This window comes from Colletotrichum aenigma (assembly GCF_013390185.1).
Source record: "Colletotrichum aenigma strain Cg56 chromosome Unknown KSG_Cg56_contig09, whole genome shotgun sequence".
In the NCBI taxonomy this organism is placed as follows: Eukaryota; Fungi; Ascomycota; class Sordariomycetes; order Glomerellales; family Glomerellaceae; genus Colletotrichum; species Colletotrichum aenigma.
Genome location: NW_023500915.1, coordinates 1,017,913 through 1,039,547, shown reverse-complemented (window position 1 = coordinate 1,039,547; position 21,635 = coordinate 1,017,913). Strand labels below are relative to the sequence as shown.

Sequence of the window (21,635 nt, the reverse complement as noted above, 5' to 3'; positions counted from 1 at the left end):
CCCGGCCATTGAGTACAGTACCTCAAGTCTTAGATGATATGGCCCGTCATCGCATGTTTTTACGCCCGATGCCGGACAAAACGACGGACGAGAACATCCACCACCTCCCGGACCGTAACGGAGGCTTCAGCTCCTCGCCGAGTCTTCGGGTGGCTGCTCCAACGCCACCTTGGCGCATGTCATGAAACGGATGCGCTCCCTGTCGCTGACATCCAGCCAGTAGAAGCGAGGGAGGTTTTGCTTCTTCGCAAGCAACCTTAAACCGCCTGCGTCCCTTTCAAATTGCTTTGGTCTGGGGTCTGGAAGGGCAGTCTTAGTATAAATGAGCAAATGCGTCGTTCTGTTTCCACTACGGGTACACAAACCAATCTAGATCAGACGACGAGAGTCCCTTAGGGTAACGAGCACTCGGACTCGAGATGTGATGGTGCGGTCGTATGCAGGTACCCGCGGGCAATCACAAACATTTGTTATGAGCAGGAAGGAGGCTCCAAGCAAATGGGACGGGAGGTTTGATTTAGGTGAGGCTCTTGTCTGTAACACCATGAACCCAGGCTGCGCATCCCGGGCGGAATTGAACGTATGTCAGGCCGCGACGGTATGATTGAAACCGAGTATATGATGCCCCTCAACCGCTCCCCTTCTCTTTCGTGTGTCTATGTGTCATTCTTCGGGTCTCTGTCCATTTGAAACTACGTTCCTTTCGTATTCACATTCGTTCATTGGTTGGAAATATGAAGACTCAATTCATTCTCCTCTGCACGGCGCTGAGTGGCGTCGCCGTCGCCCAGGTCACTCTGTACGGCCAGTGTGGCGGGTAAGCTTTTCCTACGTCTCTCCTCTCCATTATTTGAATCACAAAGATAGCACACGAACACCCTTCAGAAGACGATCGTTCATAACGCTGACCATTCTCCCAGAGAAGGCTGGACTGGCTCAACAACATGCGTTGCCGGCACCACCTGCGTGCCCTACAGCGAATGGTACAGCCAATGTATGGCTGAAGACGCCGACGATGGCGCCAACCCCGCCCCGGAACCCACGGCAGAGGTCTCATCTATTGACCCAACTGCTGTCCCCACGGTGATTGAGGACATCCCCGCCTCATCCGTCGTCGAAGCTATCCCGACCTCCGAAGCGGCTGAACCCACTCCTTCCGCGTCAGACGCTCCCGCGCCGGCGACGACATTGGCCACCGCCACCAAGGACGCAACAGCCACCATCGCCGCTCCTTCGGGAGTAACAAAGACACTTCCTCAGTCCTCGGGCACCGTCGAGACGGACGCCGCGATCCCTGTGTCTGGGAGCTTCGACGGCGGGATGAAGATGTACGACCGGAACCGTGAGTGGCGCCCTCTTGACAGCAGCATGAGATTGATATGCTGATATCAAATTAGCGAGTGTATGCCAGGATCAGACCGAGACGGGCGAGGACGACGCCATGTTTATCCTCGAAGACGGCGCGACGCTCTCGAACGTCATCCTCGGGCCTGGACAGGCGGAGGGCGTTCACTGCAAAGGAACCTGGTACATCCCCTCCTCCTTCTTTCCAAGTTGCAAAGAGTATATGAACCTGACCCATGCGTGAACAGCACCCTCATCAACGTCTGGCACAGTGATGTCTGCGAGGACGCCATCACCCTCAAGCAGACCTCGGGCACATCCTCCATCATTGGCGGCGGCGCCTTCCACGCCGCGGACAAGGTGGTGCAGTTCAACGGGCGCGGCACGGTCTCCATCAAGGACTTTTGTAAGTCTCAGCCCCCCTCGCAAAACCCGTTTCAAGAATGATGAAAATGCTGATTACGGCGCAACAGACGTCGAGGACTATGGTAAGCTCGTGCGCAGCTGCGGCAACTGCAAGGCCAACGGCGGGCCGCGGAACGTGGAGATTGAGAACGTGGTCGCCGTCGACGGAGGGGTGCTGTGCGGGATCAACACGAACTACGGCGACACGTGCATGATTTCCGGGGCGTGTCAGAGCGCGGGGAAGAGCTGTGATTTGTTTGAGGGGAATGACACGGGCGACGAGCCGAGCAAGGTGGGCAGCGGGATGGATGGGGAGTCTTGTTTTGTGAGTGGGTTGAGTGAGAGTTGTTAGGTGGGAGTTCGGGTGAAGCTTTTGGTAGTTGGTGGGGTATTAATGACGAGGGAAAGAAGGGAGCAGGGGATGTTGTCAGCATCGTACATTAAGCATTCCCTGGCTTGAGATTCCTGCGGTTCTTAGATTGAGGAACACTAACACGGCAAAAAACCTACTAATAGTTAGTATCGGGTCATATACGAAATCGTTATGGAGCCAATCCAGTGCACAAGAAGCTCGACTCCGCCTTCCATGGCCAGATGGGATCCAAGCAAGCAATGCCGACTATGCGGTATAGGAGCTTTGTCATGTTATTAAGAAGTCTAGCTGTTCTACTACCATCATCAAGGTATACGTGGTGTATCAACAGACGGTGGAGATGATAACCAATAATTGCACAAACGGAACCGTATTTTCAGGGTTTTCTCTACATCTTCGAATCTCAGAGCAGAGGAGGATCACCAGATCACAATAGTGAATGTGGCTAATGCGAAGATGACCAGGCAGGTGATTTGCCTGCTCCTCTCAGATTCTAAGAATGTGAGGAGATTGACCCATATATAACAAAGGGATTTGCTCCTCTGGTTCTGGGCTGAGCAATATGTTAGGCTGGGGAATTGTACAGGAATTCAACTCGTCAAACATGTACGTGTGATAGGAAAACCATCGCGAATCGTTGGCTTTTCGGGCCTCTGTCTCTGTTTGCTTATTAAGAATGACGAGACTCACAAAACCAGTCCCGGCAACTTCGTTGAGGGCAAGCATACATCCCAGAACTTCCAGGTGCCATTGCAGCCATTCGCAACATTTTTTAATTTCCAAAATACCACCAAGATATCACCGACTCACTATTGAGAGTTTTTTCAGCTGTCGCAGCGCTGATATTTGACCTTTATACCCGTTCTAGACTTACGACCGGACCAGCCGGCCCGCCGAAAAGACCGGAAGACCGACCCACACGGCGCCGAACATCCACCCGCCGATGCCGATCGCCCCTTCGCCCCGGCAGCACTGCCCGCTCTCAGCCTCCCGCCGTGCTTGAAGTGACATCGACATCGCCATCCCGCTCAAACTTACCACTCCGCCGGGCGCCGCCTCGTTCCTGGCCTGTCTCGTCTACACCAGTTCCCCTGAATCCCATCACACCCAAACCCCGTCCCTCGTGTTATGCTTACTGATGTTCTGCTCCCACTCCCGAAATATCCGAACATCCAGATCTCTCTCGCCAAGATCGCACGTCAGAAAGATAGTATCTCTCTAGCCAAAACTCAATCCAACCAAAAAAATCACCTCAGCCCCATCAAACTTGGCACTCCATCCTCAACTTCGGATAGACAGTGGCGATAAATGGCTACGAGTTCATCGAAAATAGCTTGTCTATCTTTGGGACGAATTAAGAAATCCGGTATTTCTGACGTGAGAACACTGACTGCTGCTGCCACCACCCCTATATCACTTGAATTTTCAAAACTCAAGTTTTGTGCGCCGGTATGAACGACGACACACACACGAAAAAGCCTACCTATTATTCCCTCTCGTGTCCATCACGCCTATTAAGAAAAACTCTATTGCACACACGACGATGTTCTGCCGTAAAACAAGGCCGACTGTCCAGCCAAGCCAGCCGAAAGCATGAATGTTAATATTCCCCTCACAACACGTCCGCTTCAGAGAAGAGGGTTGTCAAAGTGTGTCGTGCCGTGTGAGCAGGGTACATGCGTCAGTCCAACATCCCACCCCCAGATCCCAGATAAATCAATACCCTCCCCTTCCTGACACACGCATGTCCCCCCCCCACAGTCTCCAAGATGCCAGCTTACCTCATCCCGAATCCGAACCTTTGGACCAGTCACCACCCTCTTTACGTGTCTCGTCGTCCCCCGTCAAGTTCATCCGGAGACTCCGGGCTTGCGTTCTTTCCTCCCCCCGCGCGCCAATACGGCGTCGAGAAGGAAGAGAAAGGTTTTCTGTCCCATTCATGCCATCGCCGGCCACCCCATGCCAAGAACCCCTCCAAAAGTCTCTTTCGTTCCTCTTCTGTCCGCAACGCGCGTTACTGACCAGTGACCACACCCGCCGATGCATTCCTCCCAACTTATGCCACGGCGTTTGTTATGGCACGCCTTCCCCGGAGTCGCATCACAGGTAAAGGGCCGTGATAGCCGGGGGCATTCACATATACCACCGTACATACACACATGCAGCCATGCAGTCCTGTCTTCTGAGCATTTCACCAACTAAGAGAAAACCCCCGGCCGCCGCACTGCCTTTTTCGGCCCGGCCTTCACTCCCCTCATCGCACGAGAAAACGGCCGAAATTCGCCCTCTTCGCGGAAAGTATACCCGGGGCCACCCCTGTTCTATCTCACACCACCCTCGACACAAAAGTAAGAGTCTGGCCCTCTCCCTCCCCCCGTCACACCACCACAGCCCAGATTCTGGATTATTTCGGGACAAAAAACGCGCCTGGGCGGAGTTTAGCCGTTCGCGCGCCGTCTGTGAAACTGGCCCCCGCCCACCGCCGCACCCCCCACCCACTTGCCATGTGAGAAGACGGGAGGAAGGCCGTTCCTGCAGCGGCGGTGGCGGCGGAGGCGATATGTGGAGGTGGAGCTATAGCTTCCATAGCTGTTGCTGCTGCTTCATGACTTGGTCTCCCGGTGGGCGGTGGGATGATTGTTCTTGATGAGGGGTAGATAAGAGAGAAGAACAGCCGGCGAGAGACAGAGAGTTGCGTCTGAGTCGGACACTGTCCACCCTCGGGGTGGTGGCATCTGCGATCCGACGAACACCTCAAATGCCGGAGGGAGAAAAAAAAACAGCCTTGGCCATATGCCGTGCCTCCCGCGGCTGTCATTGTCTGAAATGCTGTGCAGTTGTTTTTGTGAAACCCGGTGTTTCTCAATTCCTCGAATCATGATATCGGCCGAATGACGCCAAAATATCGCCATATTGGCCATCGTTAATATCAGTCATCGTCAGGCCACTGTTAACAATCCAGTCTGGCGTCTCTGCTGTTCGTAATATGTCTCTGACATTTGGCTTTACCGCTAAGTAACAAGATAACAATGAGGCTAGAACAAAACCATAAAGGGAAAAACAAAAGGAATCCCATCTTGGTAGATTGACCCCTCCCCGCCCATAAACGCCGCCGCAAAGTTTCCCGGATCCTGAATCCCATTTTCCTGCCCCTCTTCTTGAGTAATGTTTGTGCGTCGAGGAGATATGAGAACGTTTTTCTTCATAAAGAGATTTTGTGTGTGAGAAAAGTCCCGCTCTATGTACAGAAGTGAAGTCGCGTTTCCCAGCTGTTTCCCAGATGTGTGTTTCCCGCGCGCCCTGCGCGGTTGTGTGACCCTTCACGCGTTTCTCTGTGTTCCCGAACCCCGAACCGATATAAAATCAAACAAATGCTTTGAGAACCGTGATCCCGGCTGGTATAACCTCCAATCCGTGCTGTCGTGTAGATATGTACACTCTAGATATGTAAATGCAAGTTAAAAGGAGTAGAGTAAAGAACATGACATGTCGAGAAACAAACTTTGGTCGACAGGTTTGTTGTGTGTGTGAAAACTTTGAGACAGAATCGCTTCTTGCTGTGTGGTTCGTTCGTCTGTTGGACTTCGCCACGAAATACCCTGTTTCTTCTTCACCCCCATATGCATGCAGTATGTAGCTTCGAAAAGAAATGAACAACACCATCTTGTCTAGGAGAAAAGGCTTGTTTTAGCTTCTCTCGACCGGGTTCTCCCACTTGATCGGGTGCACCAGCATGCTGCGCATGCACAATCGGCCGGAGCTGTCTTTGTGCGACTCCTCCTGCATGCCGCCGCGCAGCGTACCCTCGTTCGCGCGGCCGCCGTTGGTGCCGCGGCCGTCCATCTGGCCGTAGCCCAGCCAGCGGCGCCACAGCAGGCCCGCGAACTCGGAGTTGTAATACCAGCTGGTGCCCTTGTGGTTGTGCTCGTTCTTGAGGTCGAAGGGCGACCCGTGGCCGCCGGTGGTGCCGTCGCGGCCGCCGTTGAAGGCCTTCTCGATGGTGTCGAAGGGGTACCACGCGCGGTCGAGGTAGACGGGGTGCGGCGCGTAGGCGGCCTTGAAGCCGTGGTGCAGGGCCATGGAGGCCGGGAACATCTCGGAGAACATGCTGTGGTGCATGCGCCACATCTCCTCGTGCATGGCGGCGAGGAGGCGGCGGCTTAGACGGGAGGCGGTGACGATGGAGCAGCGGCGCGGGGGCGGCGCGAAGACCATCTCGTAGCCGGTGACGTCCTTGGCGAAGACCCAGCCGGACTCGTCGGCGTCGAAGAGCGGGTTGAGCGTGATGAGGTCCGCGTCCTCGCCGACGCCGCACTCGGCGGGGTCGCCGCCGCGGGCGCAGTTGGCGGGCATGACGGAGATGCCGGCCTCTTCCGACTTGAGGGACATGCGGCCGGGGAAGATCTGGGGGCCGAGGATGGCGCGGCGGCCGGAGGCGTTGAGCTCGCGCTCGACGGTCGTGGCGAACTCGTCCCAGGAGCCGTGGACGGCGGGGATGTAGTACTTTGAGGAGCGCTCCCACAGGAGGGTGCGCGACTGGCCGCGGGCCCAGGCGCCAAGGCGGTCGAGGAGCTCGTAGTAGGAACCGATGTAGCGCATATCCATCTCCCAGTTCCAGAAGTGGGTGTACTCGGGGTGCTGGAGGGCGAAGACCTGGAGGGGCATCTGGGCGGAGCGGTAGACGCCGTGGATGTCGCCGTTGGAGGGGTTCTCGAGCGCGTCGGCGAAGTGGCCCGGGTAGTAGAGCTTCATCTCGGCCTCGGACCAGAGGGTGCAGAGGGAGTGGAACTCGGTGGGCACGTTGTCGTCGAGGATCTTCTGGACGACGGACGGGTCGGACCAGATGGGCGCCTCGTTGTCCTTGACGTGCAGCAGGAAGTGCAACGAGTACTCACCGCCCGACTTCAGGGACAGCTCGGAGATCATGGCGCGGAAGTTGATAATGGCATGCTGCGTCCACTCGAAGCCGACATAAGTGCGGACGACGACGGCAATGCGGTCGATCTTCTTGAGGCCATCTTCGCCGGCGGCTTCGGGCTCGCTGTAGGCGGTGTCGTATGCGGTGGCGGCGTCCTTGGTGCTGTTGCGGAATCGGGCGATGTTGCGCTCGACGCAGCGGTCCTGCGCGGAACCCCAGTCCACGCGGCTGTAGTTAATTTTGCCCGTCTTGGACCAGACGATCTCGGAGCCCTCCTGCTCGGTGTCCTGGCCCTGGGAGGTGCCGCCCTCACGGATGTCGTAGCCAAGTCCGTAGGGGCCGTAGCGTCCAAAGCGGTCGAAGCAGATGTCGTTGCGCAGACCGAGGACGCTGTGAGAGCCGATAGCCGGGTCGGGCTGGTTCTGGGGGACGCCGTCGTAGGCCCAGATGTCCGGGACGGGGATCTTGTCCTCGTCGTCGATGAAGCACTCCTTCACGGCGTGGTGGTCCTTGAGGTACTCGCGAGACTCAAAATCTGGGTGAGCTGCCAGGTAAGGCGTGGGAGTGGGAGGGGTGTCGTGGTAAATGGGCACCGTGGTTACGGGTGCGGGGAATGAAGCATTGGGATACTCTGCGGTGTGGTTGACAAACGGCACGATCGACTTGAGACCGTTGAAGTAGCCGTTGAGGCTTGTGTGGTGTTAGTCGAATTTCGTCTTAGAGCTCTTAGCACTACTGTTGTCACTCACTGCTTGAACTTGAGCCATGGCGGCATCGAACCGTCAATCTCTGGCATCTCCTCATTAGGAATTTCGGTGCCCTGCTTGTTCGGCTGTCCGCCGAGCCCGCCTATCCTGTAGTCATCGCCGAGAACCTTGCCATCGCGCGTGTATAATGGTGTGTTGAGATATGCGAGCCCGAGCAGCAGCGAGACGGTGACCGTCCATATCACGACCCTCCGGTAGAGGCAGTGCCCCAGTATCGCCCGCACCCGGATCTTCGGTTGGTGAATCGTCGTGGATGTGGGTGCGGGGAGGAAGAACTCCCCCTTCTCCGGACCGGGTGTGTTCAAGTACAGTGAATTCGAGCGGGACGAGCGGGTACTGGATCGCGTGCTGCTGATGGATCGGGTGGTGCTGGTGAGGAGAGACTGTGCTCGCTCCATGATTGTCGGAGAGAGAGAGGTGAAGAGAGGTGGTCGTTAGGGTATCTGGGTATCACGAAAACATCTGGTGGAGTTGTGGCCTGGCTAGAAGAAATCGAACGCAAAGAGACTCTAGAAGAAGGGGAATGGCAAAGGCTAATGCTATAAAGAAAGGACCACTGAGAAAATATCGGTGCAAGTGACGTTGCCTTCCAACCCAGTCCAGACGCCGGCTCAGACCTTACTTTTCAAACAAGCAAGCTCCCGGCACCGCATGTTGGACGTATAGAAGACACAAGCCACATACATATCATGCAACAGAGCGAGCAGATGGGACCGACCAGTCGGCAGCGCAGGGGCGTTTGGCCGGGCTGATCTGCGGAGGAGGAGAATGAGGAGAGCAGAGGGTGCAAGGAGGATGTGCTAGTTGGGATGTCCAGGGTTCGGGGACTGCCGAGCCTCTTTGCCTATTTTGCTCTGACTTGACTGTCCACCATTCCCACGCCATTCTGTCTCAGCTCCCAACGTCGCGGGGAGCGAGCAAGGACGGACCTTGAGCTGCCATGCCGGGGGACAGGGGACAGTGAGCCTCAACTTGCTGCGGGCCAAGCTGCTAATGGTGCTTCTTCCATCCCTTCCCTTCCACACCCAGCTACCAAGCCTATCATCGTATCGTTTGGATTGAAGGTACCTTGGCAGCCTTTCCCGTATTGGCATTGCAGGAGTTGAGTCTAGCCCGCCTACCCCGTTCGATGTTGAAGTTAGCATGGCCCCCTCTTCTCTCGCTTGAGTGATGACTGAGACGATACGAGGCCTTGGTTAATTCTTGGTGGTATTGGGCCCTTGCCGGGCCTGCCGTCCCGTCCCGAAATCCGAGATTAGGTGGGAGAAATTCTGGGGAATTCTCGCCTTGGATCTTCGGGGGCCCGTCATAGCCGGACACCAACCAGCTGGGCGCGTGGGATGTGATGTGATGTGTGCAAGCACAGGCAATACAGGCTTTCGCGAAGCTGTATCAGAGCGCATGGGATCAGCGGCTCGCTGGTAGCGGAAAGAGGAAGAGAGACTCGAGAAGATGAGAAGAGGTTGCGCGTCCCCTGTGGGGCGCTGGCTTATGCGTAGACGGTAGATCAGGCTCACGCCCAGTCTGCCCAGAGAGAGAGAACTGACTGCCCACACTGCCTTCGCCCTCCCTGCTGCTTCTTTCTGGCGGACAGGGTAGCATTCAGGGGAGGTGGTTGTAACCGGTTGCTTTCTTTAGCAACTGGGACGTGTGGTACGTTAATCGGGGCGGCGATTAAGGTGTCGACATGCAAGGAACGTGGTTTAAGCGCACGGGAGTTGGTGCATCTGAAACCGTCGACGTTGCGGCGCTGGGCGACGTTTCATGCCAAGCTCAACCCACGTTGCGAGACTGGTGCGATTTGTCAAGGGCCTTAGGACAGAAGGAGACCGAAAAAGACTGAAGACACCAAAGAAAAAAAAGAGAGAGGTTGGCCCTGGGGTCTAGGACTTGCTGCAGTGAGTTGGAGGGGGTAAGAACCGGCGCAGGGACGACCGTGGTTCATCGCTGCAGCCCTGGTTCGTTCCATTCCGTCTGCTGGCCTCATCCTTTGATGAAGCGACCCTCGAGACTCTTGGATGCTACTGTACTCTCTACCTACTACTACTGCATACTTTGCAGTGGCACTAACTAAGAGACTCTCGCCTCCCGCGCACATAGTAGGCGCACTATGTTAGACTCTGCACTTCGCGGATTGATTCTGGACAGACAGGACAGACAACAAGCTAATGTCGGGTGTACCTGGACTCTGGGCTCGCGACACTCGCACTAGAGTCTAGAGCCAACCTAGAGCCCACCACTGTCTGGGACCTGGGATCTTTCGCAGCTTGCACGTCCGTCCTATCTGCGTCTGCGCCACGCGTGTGGTATGACTGGCCTGTTTTGGAGGCCGTTCCTGTTGCGGCTCGGGTTTGGTGGTTCGCACGCCGCAGTTCGACAATCGTGACGAATGGGGAAGTTCATGGTCCGTTGTGCGATGAATGGTTGCGTCCCCGTCTCGTGTCGAGCCACCACTTTCTCGCCCTCTCTCTATGCCCGAATCGAAAAAATCCCATCTTTTTCGTGTGTTTATTTTGGCACGTCGTCGTAATGGCCCGCCACCGGAAGGCCATCTGACGGTGAGCCGAACACTCTGTCACCCAGTTAAAGACGCCCTTCCGGCACTTTAGCTTTGGGCTCAAGCAGGACGGGCGTGCTTCCAGTCGGGTGTCTGCTTCAATTGTGCTTCTTATTTCGTCCGGTTACTTTGGACCTGAGCGAGAAGGTGGTGGCTGCTGGAGTGCGTGACTTGTTTGCTGGGCCGCGCCAAGTTCAATCTGATCTCTCTTGCTCGCCGCCCTTTTTTTGCACCAAAGCTTCTTTTTTTGGTGAAGGTGAGTCTCAATTACCCGTACTTCGAGGATGTTTCATCCCGTAGGCAAACCGGCTGGTGTGCTGTGCCATCTTGGCTTTCCGTTCGCTGGACCCTTTGAATCTGCAAACGTATTGCCCGTCCGTATCGAGAGGGCCTTTGCGTGCGTGCCCTTGACGAAGGAACGGAAGCATTGACGGTAGATTGCACGCCCAGGTGGTATTGCTGGGGCTGATAGTTCAGAGTGATCCGAGCCACTATTCATAATCAATTCGCCCCAGGTAAAGGCATGAGGCCGCCGTCGCCTCGCGAAAGCCGGCGGTTCAGCCCCGACGATTTGGCTTGGCCCCAAGATGTCAAGGGCCAGAGGCGTACGCCCCGAAGGCCCGTCACTTCGGCGTGTCACCTGGCCGTCAACGACGATTTGAAGTGTTCCGGCTTGGCCTAGCACCATCATGACGGCTACGTGACGGGACACCGAATGGAACGCCGGCGAAGCTAGTCGAGATTAGAGCACGCCATCGTCGATGGATGGCGCTGTGGCATCTATCTCCGTCAACCGAGCCCCTGCTTAGCGAGGCGTTCGTCGTGAGATGGACAACCCCCATCGGGTAACCTTTTAACCCGCGAGCCAGGGGAGTCCACGACGGCATCAGCGTTGGGGGTCAATTCCAGACTCAAGGCCTCCAGAGTATAATATAGTATAGCACGATGGTATTTCCGAAGTTAAGGAAATGGATGCACTCAATCTGCGCCATGCTAGCGGACGGTTTTGGCGCCCGCGTGAGCCGATATAAACAAGATCGCGTCACCAGTAAAGTGATTAAGTTTCCCCGAAACTGAATTCTTTTGGGCGTCGAGTTGAATGGCTTTGCAAGGTCAAAGCTGGGATAGCGAACGCTGAGCTGGGTATTGACGTCAGTGCCGACAGCCGGGCGAGTTGACAGCGGGGGTATCGTGCGATGACATCGTCTGTCAGCTGAAATTGGTAGACAGCCTCGGGCGGGAGTTGAGAGCGGGAAGAGGAAAAGGTTTGGGGTCTGGGGGGAGGAGGGACGGGGAGATGGATGGGATCTCTCTGCTCAGAGTGCGTGCTGGGGAGGATGGGGATGGGAGGCAAGACAAGGCCAAGGGCAGAGACGAAGAACGGTGAGAGAGGCGGAAGCTGGATGTCTGGTCTGCTGGTCTGCTGGTCTCCTGGTCTGCCATCCTCTCCCCCGGCCATGACTCGTCCGAGTCGCAAAAGTGAGTTGAGACTTTCCAGAAAGGGCGACAACGAAACAAGTGATTGCGTGTCTATCGCGGAAACACTATTCTGACGCGCGACTGTCGACCCAAGATCATTACGCTCGCCCTAGATCTGAACGGCTTGTGTTTCGGTGTTTAGACGGACGGTCCAGACGGTCGGCGGATTACGGTTTGGTTTACGCGGTACACGGTACACGGCCCGGAAGGTTGAAATGAAGACGCGAGGCGGCGAGAGTCGAGAGTCAAGAGCCGAGAGAAAGTGACAAGCGGCGGGATGGAGAAGTGGAAGCGCGAGCCGGCGGTGCATTAGTCATCGGTCTTTGTGTTCTAGGGGAGGCTGGGAAAAGAGCTGTGCTGGACATTCGTGAGCTTGGCCCTTCAGCTGAACGTCTGACGGCGGCGGCGGACGGTGGCGAGCAGAGCAAAGGGCAGCGGGCACTGGCCTGCAGCTAATTGACTACTGCTGATTGGGGGATTCCGTCGGTGAAGCGCTGCACACCTTGGAAGCGTCCATGCTGCCAACGCTGAGCATGCCGAGCTGTCATTACATAAGCAGACAGAACCTAAGTCACCTGACACAGCCCGGGTGGCTGGTGACGAGGCTGAAAACTCGCCTCAGCCACACCCTGCTCCCCCGAACCAGACTAGCGCCGTCCTGCCCTAGCCGCAGCACACAAGCGAGCACTTTCAGGAAAACGACGATTTTCACTTTTCCCCGCCAGCAAATTCCTCGTCACGACACTCCGGCAAGCGACAATCGACAAACAGCCGCCAAGATGGGTGAGTACTAGCATCATGTCTTTATCCAGCGTGGTCATTCTAGCAGTCGGGATTCGATTTTGCAAGCGAGGGGAAATGCTTCCGTGACGCCCGAATATTTTCGACACCGCGCCGCCGCACCGCCGTGGCCACCGACAATTTTCGACGATGCGCACTCGACGAAGCCACGAGGGGGCTTGGCGATTCGAACCAGCAACGAACACGGCGACACGCAATCACCACCGCGACGGCGCACGACGAAGGGAGACTCGAAGGGAAAATCGATTCCGACTGCAGACCATTAGGAGCTTTTGTGTGCGAGGATCATCTTGAAGGGACGAGTTGGCTGACACGGGGTCTGAAATGCAGTGAACATTCCCAAGACGCGTATGACCTACTGCAAGGGCAAGGAGTGCCGCAAGCACACCCAGCACAAGGTCACCCAGTACAAGGCCGGAAAGGTATGTCGACAGCACCACACGCGCCGATGACGAGAAACCTCGAGCGAAGCGCCCCTGACGAAGCCATGAACGACATGCTAATTCGCTCTCCATCACAGGCCTCGCTGTTCGCGCAGGGAAAGAGACGTTACGACCGAAAGCAGTCCGGTTACGGAGGTCAGACCAAGCCTGTCTTCCACAAGAAGGCCAAGACCACCAAGAAGGTCGTTCTGCGTCTGGAGTGCGTCAAGTGCAAGACCAAGCTTCAGCTCGCCCTGAAGCGCTGCAAGCACTTCGAGCTCGGGTACGATTATCCCCCTGTTCCTGACAAACATTCACCATGGAAGCTAATAACATCTACAGTGGTGACAAGAAGACGAAGGGTGCTGCTTTGGTGTTCTAAACGCATTGATTGTTTTCGGTCGACCGACTTTTATGGCTCCTTTCACGGCATACGGATCATCATCAGGCTGGAACAATGGCGAAGAGGGTTACCCGTTCTCAAGTGCGGAACACTACGTAGGGAACAAATAAAAGCCCTTGCTTGCGAAACGGAAAAAAGAGATCAAAAGTTCAATACCCAGTCTCCCTCCTGCGTTTCCTCGTCCGATGTTCCGTCTGTGGTATGCGCTCCTGGAGGCCACTACACGACACGTTTAACAGTGTGACAAGATGACGAGGGGAAGTCGTGGGAATCTCGGCGGACGGTGGTGTCCTGAGGGTTCTGGTTCTCTGGCACCCGATGTGGGATGGCTGCTGTTGTTCCGTCGGAGCACGTCTTTCTTGACGTGGTCTCTGGATGATTAGATGCGTTCTATGAAGGCTCAGCCCGGTCAATGAAATACATGAGTCTATGATGAAGGACTATTCTCTCATGATTGTCGTCTCTACGTCTAGATGCTGTGTCTGTATGATGCCTCTCTACTTTCCGTGCCTGCTCAGAAGCCCTCTCCGAGCCTGATGGTTCGTCCACCACCATACCACAACGGCCCATTCCTTGCATCCAGCCCCCTCTCCTGCCCGACAACCCACTCACCGCACCACCCGCCTTCTTCGCTGCCCCAAACCTCGCTCTCAAGCCACCCGTTGATCTCGTCAATCGCCTCAACCCACCTCTGCCTCGCCGCGGGCGTCGCGTGGTCCGCCCCGCCCAGAAACCTCCCCAGCGTGATGTGCGCGCTGGGCACCTGGTACCGGCTCTCGATCAGCACGCCGGTGCTCTGCGCGAGGTCGAAGACGTCGCGGCGGAGGTGGTGGTAGCTGTACGCGTCGCCGCCGACAACGGGCGTCTGCAGCGCGGTGGGCGCTGGGGACGACGGGCCGCCGGCAGGAGGCTCGCCGGCGGCCGGGAGGAAGGAGACGGCGAAGGCGGAGAGGTCGTGCGAGATCTGGGGCTTGACGAGGCGCGCGCGGTGGGTGTAGGTGTAGTCTGTGATGTAGGGGATGGCGGAGCGCATGGTGTCGGTGAGGCGGGCGATTTTCTCGGGCGTTTTGGAGTGGGTTACTTCGAGGGTTGTGAGGTGCATTCTGTGCTGGGGCATGAGCCAGATGCCTGGTTGGGGGGTTAGCTTCGCGTTGCTTTCTTTTCGTCTGATACCTTTGGGGGAGTCTCGCGGTTGGTTCCCTTTGGCGCGGCGGCGGCGGTGGTGGTGGGGGTGATGTCACGTACTCGGGGCAACTTTCTTGAGCAAGGCTTGCAGGTGAGCTGCCAGTCTGACGATGTGATCGGGCGGGCGGGCCCAGAAGACGAAGCAGTTTCTGGGGTCTTTGAAGCCGGGCTCCATCTGAGGGTTCTCCAGCCTCAGGAGGAAAGGGTCGATGATGAGCTCCGTGAAGTCGGCGGCGAGGAACTTCTCCTTCTGCTGCTCATTTCGTCTGGTCCTGTGAGCGTGGTAGAGGGCTTGGATCTCGGCCTACGGGTTTACTCATCAGAATAGGTTTACAATATTGTGTGGAAGGGGACTTTACGGGGTCATTGCTGCAGGCCTTGACGAGTGCCTGGTAAGGATTCTCGCCGGGCTGGATGGTGATGCCGGACAAGTCCTCCAGCTTGTTCTTTGCGTCGGTTGAGACCAGCTGTGAGCCCATCTTGGATGTCTGTGAGATGGGGTGGATTGTCACTGAGAAGCTCAACGAACGAAGCGTCTAAACACGACACGAGCGGTAACTGGAGATGACCAGCAAAGTCTACAAACTGATTAGCGCAGAAAATCTCGTATTCAAAATCTCATGAAGAATCTCATCTACAGTCGAAGGGCGTCCGTCGTGCAGCACGTCGGTGTCCAAGGACCCCGCGATCCTTCACTAAAGGCGCTCAGGCCAATCAACGACACCAAGTGGGCCTGGAGAAGCCATTTGCGAAGCAGCCTCTACTGCTGACTAAGAAGGCCATCTCAATCAAACATTGCGGTCGCCGCAAATGGCCAAGATGGATCGGCTGGTGTCACCTGTTTCGCAGACCTCCGGCCCCCAGGCCCATCCAATCGGGTCTCCTACCCCAGAGACGAACCGCTCTTGTTTTGACTTCAACTCTCCCAGTTCCGCGGGACGGCTTTTGATGTGGGTTGGTGTGGGTGTGCCGCCTCACTGGAAATGGATGGGTGTGCTTTATTTTTCTCGATCATCTTGACACAGGCCAGTCCCTCTTGCGGTCGCGGATGAAGGGCTCGGAGGTCTAACGACGTCAACTGATATGCTTGGACCAGAGGGCACCAAGACGAGATGAGAGAGGGACACGCGTCCCTGTTGGTCCGGGCGAGAGACGACGAAGGAAGAACAAGAGAAAAAAAAATGTCCACGACGTCAAATGGTATGTGTACGAAGCGCTCGTTCTTTGGGTTTTCAGGTGTTTCGTTCTAGAAAAGCTTGGTTTGCGGGGGAGAGCGGTTAGGTTCGTGATTCGCGTCTGTGTTCTTGATGCGGGTACGCGTACAAGTCTGATCTCATCTTTTTGCGTGTTCATGAGGCTGGATTGGCTTCCCCCCCCCCCGGGCGTGTCGGCATTTGATTCTAGAAGTTCGGTTCCGGTGCCGTCTTTTTTAATGCCGTTCGATCGTCGGTTTGATGATGGCTTGGCCCGAGTGGACAATCTGCCGCCCGTTTGCTTTTGAGCGATGAACTGCTCTGCGATCTTGAGCCGGCGAACCGAGTGTCTGCCACCATGTACTGGGTACTTTGGGAAGGCCAGGTTCATCCCGCCATCATCCAAGGTCCTGGATCTCTCACCCGTTGATCGAATTCTGGAGGATGATCAGAGCCCATCCGCGCTTATGGGAAAGACATCGTGACCTTCGCCCCTTTCACAGACCCTTTGATGTCGCCTTTCATCTGCGCCTCTGGTGCTTATGTCATGCTCCGTTTGTGAGTGGCATTCTTTCTACTTTTCTAGATGGTTCAAGATGAAGTTCAATGGGCTGCATTCTTTTGACGCGATGTATTCCACTACCCAGTGATGATGTTGTAGGCGAACAAGTACCCAAATTACTCTCGCCCACTTGAAGTCCGAATCTCCCCTCATTTACCAGTCTTGAAGATATTTCTTGCCGGCTGTACCAGTGTCGCTGCAGGGTATTCAAGAACATTCTCCCAACTGCGGATCTCATGTAGATGACCTCATTGATCTGTCTAATCAAGCTCAAGTGATGAATCTGAAGTGTCTTATTCTTCTCTCTTTTCTCAGATGATGAATGTCAGAACCAAAAGCCAACACAAAGCTGGCACCTAGATGCTGCTTAGACATCTTGCATAAAGCCTGCTTTCAGGCTCCCACGCAGCCAGCCTGCATACTGGAATGTGCAGATGCCCTGTCAAGACAATCGGTGGAACCCAGCCTTGATTCACAAGCCTCATTCATCCATCTTAGACCAGAGATGTAGTGTTTGGTTCTCTGGCACCCACCGCTGCTGAGCTCAGTTTCCCAGCAGGATCATTTCAAGGGGTGTGATTACTTCTGATTCCAGTCTGGCATATGTATTTCTCGTTTCGAGGGGCAAATTAGCCGCAGTAAAGAGTTCTCAACAAGTATGAGCTAGAATCAAGTGACGAATCATTCTTTCTGTCAAGTGAGGGGCAAGACTATGATCAGAGAACATCCCCCAATTGGGGTGTCCATCACTTGCAGGAGCTTCGCCCTGACTTATGCTATTCCACCCCCTCTATGAGGCAGTTCGAGAACATCTTCACAGGGGCCTCTCGAGCAGCAGCGCTTCCAAGACTTCCAAGGCGGGAGCAAGGAGGTGATGGACCTTCTTGAACAACCAGAAGCAACTGCTCCGCTCTGCTCTCGCCCTTCACGATACCTGTTCCTCCTCGACTCAAGAGTCCGGAACCTTCTCAAGCCCTGATGATTAACCACATGCGGTAACCCTTCTCCGCTTTGAAGGCCTCTGAATGAGGGTGAAGGCACCTCAGGATACAGGCACGCGGGTCTCTTTGCCACAAGAGGCTGCCCACAGGTCGATTTGGTCAAAAATAAACCAGACAAAACAAAAATCCTCCTTCTCTTCCCTCTCCCACCTTCGCACCTTTTCACCTCTTTCTCCCATCACCACCATCCTTTCACAAACCCTTCCTTCATTCTTCACTGTTGCTAGATCATCAAAACCATCAAAGATCTTCAGCTTCCTGGCGGATCTTGGACGGGTTTTGTTGTTTGCATCATCAGAAGCATTGAATTTGCCTTTTCCAACCCTCCAGAGCGTTCCGTCGCCCTCGAAAAGAAACACCTTCCATACACTTGTTGCCCATTTCCCCAGTCCCTTGCTACCCATCTCCGACTTCATCTCCCCAAGCGCCAACAGGGATCATCATCAAGATGTCCCAAAACGGCATGCCTACTGGCCACGCGTTTGGTCACAATGGACGCGGACCTGACGACGTCGGCCAGAACGAGCAGCAGGTTGGCAATGCCAAGAACCTCACTTCTCCTCAGAACGGCTATGTTGCTTCCGACAGCGGTCAACACAATCAGTTTCCCCATGGCCAGCAGATTCCTGCTGAGAACCATGACATCTTCAATCCCAATGCGCCCCAGCAGCACGATCATTACCGTACCTACCTGGATTACATGCCTCCTGACAACGGCGGCCTCGCTGAATATGGCTTCGACCCCCAGTCCCCCTTCAATCAGCAGGACCCTTATGGCTTCGCTGCCCTCTCAGGGAGTCTTGATTCTTCCTTGTACCCTCACGCTCTCACTCCTTCAGATGACAACAATCCTGGTTCCAACGGCCCTCCTCAGTATCAGCATTCCATCGGAGCAACGCCGTATGTCCTGCCGAACGATGGAAGCTCTGGCGTTCTTCAGCAGCCTCAAGGTCATGGTTCTGCTGATCAAATGCCAGCCAACTCGACCAACGGTGGCTATCCTACTGCATCCAAGACCCAGCAAGCGCATGCTACCAATGGCCCGAACTCACTCACCATCGACGGACAGTATCCAGCTTCTCTCCAAGATCATGGCTTTGTTCCCCAAGGCGACCTCAACTTCAACAACGCCTCGTGGAATCTTCAGCAGCCCATGCCTGATATCAATGAAGAGATGCCACTTCCTGACATTCCAAAGAACTTCACTGCTGATCTTTGGGGAGACCTCCCTGATACCGAGAAAACCCTCTCTGACGATCTTTTGGCCAAGTTCCGTGGCTATGACCAAACGGCTCAAGATGTCGACTACAACCAGAATGCTGATCCGACTGGTGCCCACCAGAATTTTGGCGACAAGCCGGAGCAGTCTTGTGCTGCCATCACTGATGGCCAAGACCCTCAGCCAGCTCAAGAATCCCAGCCAGTTGATCAAGACCATCAGGCAGCTGAGCAAGCGCCCGTTGCGAACATGTCCTTTCAGGAGGATGCGGACCAGTCTCAGAGCCACTTTTCTGATGGTTTCCTCAACGACGTGCCAGAGGCTGTCTTCGGCACCATACAAAACCTCGTTGATGACCCCTTGCTTCAAAGCTTGCAAGACATGTTGGCGTTGTATCAGGCCCTGGGACCGGATGCTGATTTCAGCCAATTCGCCGGCGCGGATTACTTTTTCCTTCGCGACATCACGACGAAGGTCCAGCGTGATGGCCCCGTTGACCTCCCCGTTCCACCCAGCACCACCCTGAAGCTTCAACATCCTGAGGAGGTCAAAGACGAGCGTTCGGTTGAGCGCCCAAGAGACGCATTCCCCCTGATCCTCGACAAGTCCCTCAAGCTCGGTCTCTCCGAAGTGCTGAAGAAGTGTGGAGTCGCTTTCACCATTGGCACCATGTGCTCTGGCACAGACGCCCCTATCATGGCACTCCAAGAGTTCATGGATGGGCTAACGGCCCTTGGACTCGGCGGAACCCTTCGATACGAGCATGTTTTCAGTGTCGAGATTGAGCCTTTCAAGCAGGCCTTCATCGACCGCAACGCTCGCCCCACTGGTCACATCTACCGCAACGTTTTGGATGTCGGCCACCCCGATGCGCAATATGCGTAAGTCCAGACCATCTCGGCACAGGAACTTGACAAGATTCGCTAACAGCTTCACAGAATGACGGCATCCGGTTCCATGGAAAAGATTCCGCCCCACGTTGATATGCTCTTCTTTGGAAGTTCCTGCGTCGATTTCTCAACCTTGAATCCGAAGAAGCAGGAGAAGGAAGACAAGTCTGAAATGAGAAAGACTGTGAAGATTGCCATGGAGAAGGGCGCGAATAAAGGTGTCGCGATCGAGGAGGACCACGATTTTCTGCAGATATTCGCGCAACTTGGGAAGGGCCTCGACAACGAAACCGAATCGGCCAAGACGTTCCTCTCGATCCTGAGTTGGATCAACAAGAAAAGACCCAAGGTGGTGCTGATGGAGAACGTGCAGAGCGCCCCCTGGCGCGAGTTCGTCAATTTCTGGTTTCCCAGGATCGGCTACCATGCTTCACATGTGGTGGTAGATTCCAAGAACTTCCTCGTCCCCCAGACGCGCAACCGCGGATACCTGATCGCCGTTGACGCGCGTCGCTACGGCATGAAGGGCAAGGTTATCGTCGACGAGTGGGTGAAGATGATGCGAAAGCCCAACTGGTTCCAGAAGTTCCCAAAGCTGGAAGGCTTTCTCCTCCCGCCGTCCGACCCCAACGTGCTCCAAGGACGCTTCATTCTGGAGCGCGGCTTGAACGGCAAGGCCGAGAATGTCGGAGACGCTTCCATGTGCAAAATGGAACACGTCGCAGCGCGCCGGTCCGAAGGCTTGGGAAACAGCAACCCATACACACGTCTGGACAACCGCGGCAACTCCCTCCCCCGGGAAGACAGCTGGAAGGTGTACATCTCTCGCAAGCTGACCTTTCGCATGAAGGAACTCATCGACATCTCGCTCCTCCGTTCCGAGAAGATGGGCCTGGACTACGGCAGCAAATTCATCATCATTGACCTGGGTCAGAACGTTGACAGACAGCACAAGTCTCTGGGAAATGTCCCTTGTCTCATTCCGAGCGCGGACTTCTTCCTTTCTCGACTCGGGCGATGTTTGCTTGGAACGGAATTCCTGGTTCTGCAGGGAATTCCCATCGACAGGATCAAGGTCTCTGATGAGACGGATAGGCAGCTCAAGGACCTTGGTGGAAACGCCATGACAACGACTGTGGCGGGTGCTGCTCTGCTCCTGGCCCTCATCTCAGAGGTCAACATGGCTACGACAACGGGCTTTGTTCATGGACTCGGAAACGCAAGCAAGCTGCTGCCAATGGATCTTGCCGGTGCAACTGCCCCGAGTGGCCAAGTGGGTCCCTCCTCGTCCGCGACTTCCTCCAACGCTCTTGACCTCAACGCCCTCAACCAAACTCTTCCTCGTACACCAACCGACCCCAACGCGCAACCCGACTCACCCTCGAACGACTCAGACATGGACGAGCCTGATTGGGTGATCGCCACCATGAACGAATGGGAGTCGTCCCTGAAGGTTTGGAAGCTGCTCTACCTGTGGCAGACGGGTCGACGCGCCTGCCTCTGCGACGCCTACCGCAAGCACCAGCGGGCTGGAACCTATCATCAATGCGAGTTTTGTGGCGAAATTCGCTGCACATCCTGCGCCGGTAATCCGGACCATCACTTCTCCGAGGAGCCTATCCCCATCGACAACCTCGCCAACGACAGAGAGGGTGCCTATCGAGAAGCCGTTGCCTCCTTCCCCGGCAAGATTGATCTCAACTGCGATCCAGTCGACAACGAGGACTTCGCCAAGGATCTCACTGAGAAGGGCTTTCGCGACCATACTGACGCCTTGAACATGGCAATCGACACCTGCGTTGACAATGTGTCGTACTACCTGACGGATTTGAAGTTCCGGGAGGACATTGACGTCACCTACGAATCTCGCAAATCTCGCATTGCCATCACAGTGTACCACGACAAGGTCGTCTGGAACGTGTTCCTAAGAGAGGCTTACTTTGCCGAGGACTCGACCACCCAAGACCCGAGACGCCTGCTTCGCGACCTCAACTACGACATCGGCAAGCCAATCATGAGCGCAACCGTAATTTACCACAACATGGAGGACTCTTTTATCCCTGCCCCGAGCGACTAGAAGTTGTTCGCACAGAGGAAGATCGATGTTCAGCTTCTC

The 21,635-nt window shown here is 55.5% G+C and overlaps 5 protein-coding genes across 5 annotated transcripts; 3 read left to right on the top strand and 2 right to left on the bottom strand.

Annotated features, from left to right (window-relative positions):
• Window positions 1–734: 734 nt before the first annotated feature.
• On the top strand, window positions 735–2,091 carry plyF-2 (putative pectate lyase F; the record flags this gene model as incomplete). Its single annotated transcript, XM_037328240.1, has 6 exons — window positions 735–817; window positions 921–1,342; window positions 1,398–1,527; window positions 1,593–1,750; window positions 1,818–2,041; window positions 2,089–2,091. The coding sequence occupies 6 exons, from the start codon at window positions 735–737 to the stop codon at window positions 2,089–2,091; spliced, it is 1,020 nt and encodes a 339-aa protein (XP_037172632.1).
• Window positions 2,092–5,809: 3,718 nt separating this feature from the next.
• Window positions 5,810–8,205, bottom strand: CGCA056_v012995 (uncharacterized protein; the record flags this gene model as incomplete). The annotated part of the gene is made up of 2 exons (XM_037328239.1): window positions 5,810–7,730; window positions 7,790–8,205. 2 exons carry the CDS (start codon window positions 8,203–8,205, stop codon window positions 5,810–5,812), a joined length of 2,337 nt encoding a protein of 778 aa, XP_037173465.1.
• A 4,789-nt stretch (window positions 8,206–12,994) lies between these two features.
• RPL44 (60S ribosomal protein L44) lies at window positions 12,995–13,448 on the top strand (the record flags this gene model as incomplete). Its single annotated transcript, XM_037328238.1, has 3 exons — window positions 12,995–13,066; window positions 13,165–13,349; window positions 13,409–13,448. 3 exons carry the CDS (start codon window positions 12,995–12,997, stop codon window positions 13,446–13,448), a joined length of 297 nt encoding a protein of 98 aa, XP_037172654.1.
• A 535-nt stretch (window positions 13,449–13,983) lies between these two features.
• On the bottom strand, window positions 13,984–15,133 carry CGCA056_v012993 (uncharacterized protein; the record flags this gene model as incomplete). Its single annotated transcript, XM_037328237.1, has 3 exons — window positions 13,984–14,597; window positions 14,715–14,958; window positions 15,014–15,133. 3 exons carry the CDS (start codon window positions 15,131–15,133, stop codon window positions 13,984–13,986), a joined length of 978 nt encoding a protein of 325 aa, XP_037173506.1.
• A 2,725-nt stretch (window positions 15,134–17,858) lies between these two features.
• On the top strand, window positions 17,859–21,596 carry CGCA056_v012992 (uncharacterized protein; the record flags this gene model as incomplete). Its single annotated transcript, XM_037328236.1, has 2 exons — window positions 17,859–19,510; window positions 19,568–21,596. The coding sequence occupies 2 exons, from the start codon at window positions 17,859–17,861 to the stop codon at window positions 21,594–21,596; spliced, it is 3,681 nt and encodes a 1,226-aa protein (XP_037173467.1).
• Window positions 21,597–21,635: the final 39 nt, after the last annotated feature.